Source organism: Tachysurus fulvidraco, chromosome 22 (assembly GCF_022655615.1).
Source record: "Tachysurus fulvidraco isolate hzauxx_2018 chromosome 22, HZAU_PFXX_2.0, whole genome shotgun sequence".
Classification (NCBI taxonomy): Eukaryota; Metazoa; Chordata; class Actinopteri; order Siluriformes; family Bagridae; genus Tachysurus; species Tachysurus fulvidraco.
The window spans coordinates 17,197,980-17,202,965 of NC_062539.1; the positions used below are offsets into that span (position 1 = coordinate 17,197,980).

At 41.0% G+C, this 4,986-nt stretch overlaps 1 protein-coding gene across 2 annotated transcripts in view; it reads right to left on the bottom strand.

The window, feature by feature from the left end:
* Positions 1–4,986, bottom strand: part of rsrc1 (arginine/serine-rich coiled-coil 1) — a 121,221-nt gene that overhangs the window by 64,918 nt on the left and 51,317 nt on the right. For both annotated transcript variants that reach the window (XM_047806468.1, XM_047806467.1), the window contains exon 5: positions 430–481. In XM_047806468.1, the coding sequence (XP_047662424.1) occupies positions 445–481 (37 nt within the window). In that variant the 3' untranslated portion in view covers positions 430–444. The remainder of the gene's footprint in view (positions 1–429; positions 482–4,986) is intronic.

Below are 4,986 nucleotides of genomic sequence, written 5' to 3' on the forward strand. Positions count from 1 at the left end.
CGTCATGAGATACATAAAATAAAAATACATAAATATTAAAAAATGTAAACACGGAGATTTACTGCACAAATTTAAAGGGATTAAGAAGTGCCATCAATGTAACGCTGGGGCAATGGGGCATATCACAGGGGTGGAGGACCGGACACACTGGGGCAATGTGGCATATCACGGGGGTGTAGGACCAGACACACTGGGGCAATGGGGCATATCACGGGGGTGGAGGACTGGACACACTGGGGCAATGGGGCATATTACAGGGGTGGAGGACCGGACACACTGGGGCAATGGGGCATATTACAGGGGTGGAGGACCGGACACACTGGGGAAATGTTAGTAAACTCGAAGCCGTGTTTTATTACTATGAAGCGGTTTTGAAGCCGTTTCTGCAGTCAGGAAAAGACCGTAGTATTTTATGAAGGTGTGACTGACCTGCAGCCTGGAGGACTAGCTGGAGTCGAGCCTTGGCCTGTTCAGCTGCCGTCTGAAACCAAACACACACACGAAATAAAATCAGTCACGACTAAATTAAAAAGAACAATCTGCCCCAAACAAAACCCAGACTTACAAATACAAAGGGAGCCAAACTGAGACACGGCGTAACAAACACCAGCTAACTGTAGAGGAAATTATGAGAATAATGATGAGGCGTGAAAGCCATTACATTTATGAGAAAGATTATAATCATTTAAAAAAAAGTGCGTGTGTGTGTTTGAGAGTGTGTGTGAGAGAGTGTGTGTGTGTGTGTGAGGAAGATTTGACAGCTGCCTCGGAAGTCAGGACTCGTGTTTGTGACACCAGTCAAAAAAGCAGGGTGTAATTCCAATATCCCTGCGATTAGATTTGCCGCTCTTAATTGTCAAGAAAGACGGATTGTATGATAAAGAAGTTATAAAGGGGATATAGATTGCATTTAGTAACCGCACGCCTCTGTGTGTGTGTGTGTGTGTGTGTGTATGTGTGTGTAGAGGCGTGTGCTGGGTGTGTGGGATTACAGAGAAATTAAATGCTAATAGGATGAAATTTGAATGTGAAGCCTGCGCATCTTGTTGCCGCTCGCCGAGCCTCGCCGACAGCCGTGACGCACGTTTATTCAGCATAAATTTGATTTATCAAACTGTAAAAGTTGTCACTTTGTAAAAATGTCAGCTCGGGTGGCGGCGGGGAAATATAATGACCGGCTTTAATGTAAAACTGTCACTCTGCACTGTCTTAGATGACAAACACATCGAGCTCCTCTTTCAAATCTCAATTTTTTTTTTTAATGCACCTCTCTGAGATTTTTTTTTTCTTCCTTCTTTATCCCGAGAAGGGGATCGAATAGATCGGGAGAACGTTCCAGATGAATTTATCAATCACAACAGCAGAGAGTGGGGACGGGGTACGAGTGGGGAGGGGAGGGGTGTAGGGGAGCTGGAGTTAAGACGGCCCACACTTTATCAATCTTCTCCCTTATTCTCTGTTTTCAGCCCTCTTTTTTTTTTTTTTTTTTTTCTTCGTGCAACTGTGATTACAGAAACGCTTCGTCTCGGTGCAATAACAAGTGGAGGAGAGGAAAGAAAAAAAAAAAGGAAAAAAAAAAATCAGGGCTTAAGTGGATGGATAACAGCAGGCATGGCAATCATCTTAGTTACAGTTTATTATGAAATTTCCTCCATAATTGCGTTTGCATTTGTTTACCGTGGCCCCCAGGCCTCTGTCGGGCCGTATAAGACGGTTCGTATTTACAAAAGAGATCTCCCTCCCCCGCCTCTCTCTCTCTCTTTCCCACTTTGACTCAGTGAAAAGAAACCAAAAAAAAAACCAGAGATGAATGAAAGAAAAGAAAGAAAAGAGCATTAATACGGAACGACCGCTTGCCTTTTTGCTTTATAATATGATAAACGGGGGGAGGGATAATAGTTCCGTAAGCGCGGCGTGTTATGGACGAGGGCCTTGCGCGGCGCGTTCTTAGCGCGTGTTAATCAGACAGTGAAAGAGAGGCGTCGAGGCGAAACGTGGCCTTAAATGTAGAATAAATGTAGCGCGTGTATTTACGTTTGTCCGTTAAACGAGTCGGGATTAAACGAGTGGTTACAACAAAATAATACCTGTAAAAGACAAACAAGAGACATAAAGAAGGAAGGAAACAGAATGTGTGACCTTAGTCCAGGTTCCCGCCCGTTATATGTCACGTGTCACGTGCCTCCTCCGTTCACACGTCACAGTGTGAGTGGCGTAACGTGCTCAGAGTCACGTGCGATCTGCTCCCTTCCACATACGCGAGCTCACAGATACCCACAGACCGACTCTGACCAATCAGAAGCGAGAATAAAACACTACTGTGTAGGATTTGATATAACAGACGACACGACGTGAGAAACGCGAGTCACTGAACACCTGAAACTTAAAACATTACATCTAATATCTAGGTCCTGAGACTGAAGTCACGTGAAGCACGTAAACAAACACGTGAGAGTTCACGTCAGAACTGAAGCAGTGGTCACTGTGGAGGTCTTTATTTAATTTACTACGTTATTAATGACTAAATGTCTGTCTGTAATTCATCAACTAACACTAAAACTCTTTTAATTGTGCTCTCTTGGGGTCTCTCTCTCTCTCTCTCTCTCTCTCTCTCTCTCTCTCTCTACATTTACATTTACAGCATTTAGCAGACACTCTTATCCAGAGTGACTTACATTTTTATTTCAGTTTATACACCTGAGCAATTGAGAGTTAAGGGCCTTGCTCAGGGGCCCAGCAATGGCAACTTGGTGGACCTCTCTCTGTCTCTCTGTCTCTCTCTCTCTCTCTCTCATTGTCTCTCTCTTTCTCTGTCTCTTTCTCACTGTCTCTGTCTCTCTCTCTCTCTCTCTCTCTCTCTCTCTCTCTCACACACACACACACACACACACACACACACACACACACACACACACACACACACACCCATATGAGAGACGAGTTTCACGTTCCTGTCACATTAATAAAGAATCTGCCCCCAATTACCCCTGTGCCAATCAAGTACAAAAACAAAGAAGAAGAAGAGGAAGAGAACGAGGAGTGAAGAACGGGGTCGTCTTTACATACACGCAGAGTTAAGATGCTCTTTAATAAGAGTTATTAAAATAGATAGTTAAAAAGTTTACATGGCCATGAATACGACAATTTATTTTAACATGAACTAACTATCTATAATTTAAAAAAAATAGATAGTTGAAAATGTAGAAACATATTTACATGGCAATGAATGTGTAAGATGTTTGATTTGATTTTTTTTTTTGACATCAAATTTTTTAAAAATAATTTTAAACAATATAAATTTGAAGGAAAAAAAAAAGCATTTACTCTATATTTCAATTTTACAATATTACAATGATTTTCCTGCTAAATCAAATAATTTTTAGATAAGATTTTATATATAAAAAAAAAAAGAAAAAAATGTTTTCAATTCAATGCTCTCGTTTTACTAAAGCCGATAAAAATAAAAGGCGACATAAAAAAATCAATGTAAACCGTCAACACACTTCCATTCATTCTTCCCAGGTGAAAAACACTGAACTTCTGAGTTGTTGTAATGTCATAAATTAATTAAAAAATATCATGCTAGCTGAAGGTTTGGACTCTCGTATATAACGATGAGATGCATCCTTGTAAGAGAAGAGCGTTCGGTATTAAAAATAAAATCGAATGCCCGATGATACGATGCGCTGGATCAAGTGCTATTTTATCGCTTTCTTAATAACGCGAGTTGAAAGCAGATTCTTCACAGGAACCAAATTAGTAGTGATTTATTTGATGGTTATGACTAAGACTTCTCATGCACATCCTTTGCTTGCTTTTTTTCTCATTCGTATGTCATCATAATAGGTTTTTATCCATTTTTCCTTTTTAAGGTGTCTCTTGCTTTTATGTTACATCATATTATTGATGCAGGAAAAAAAAAAAAAAAACAATTTTTCATCTTCAGATTACATTTTCTGCCCATTTCTGAGCCCCAGGGTTAAAGGAAGTGGTCTAAAAGCTACCGAAAAACCGACAATAAAGACGTGAGATAAACGAGTGGGATTTGAATAATCCGAGCGGAGCGGCTATAAAACGGACTTAAGCGAGTGCGTGTAATGCCCCTTTACCACCGAGGCAGTTCGAGTGCAGGTTCGGAGCCTAATTTAGAACCAGTTCTTTCTGTTTCGACCGCCAAAGCACCGGCTCCGAACCAGGAAAAGTGGTTCTTAAGTAGCACCAAAACGTCGCTGGTCTAGACTTAAGAACCGCTTGCGTCAGGAGCTGTGGGCGGGGCTACTGTTAGCGTGTTTGATAATGTACCTTAAGTATACTAATGTTTAATACACTTTTACTTTACCGCGATATGATACATTATCAGCACACATGATAGTAGGTAGCTACAGGATAAGGCTAATTTTTTTCTGTGTTAACGATAAAATAACGTTATGTACTTTATCGATTACGACCTCCGTTTATACAGATTACACGGAGCCGCACGTACACGTTTTATTCACCGCGTTTGGATGCCGATGTAGGTTCACAAAGCCATGAGCATTAACAGTAAAGCAACATCCGCCATTGTTGTCGTGTTTGTGTTTGTCGCAGCTGCGCTAACGTCGCTGTGCGACGTGACACGTATACAATGACGTCATACTCGGCGCTGTGATGCTCTCTAGCCGGTGGAAAGGCAAACCGGTTCTTAGAAGGTTCACCAGTGGAACCAACTTTGAACCAGCACTAGCGGTAGCTCTGAACCAGCACCCGTATAATCCGTCGGTCTTTGATCGGACGACGGTTTTCGAATTTTAGGTTCCAGGTTGAACATCGAAAAGTTTATGAAAGTGTTTTGAATGAGATCATTTTTGGGGAAGAACTCATATAAGTGAGTAATTTGAGTAAAATAAAACCATATAAAACTAGCACTTGATTTATTTTATGGTCTGTTGATCTGAAAATCCGATTAGATTAAAAAAAAAAAATCGGATTAGAATTCTTAATGTTAAA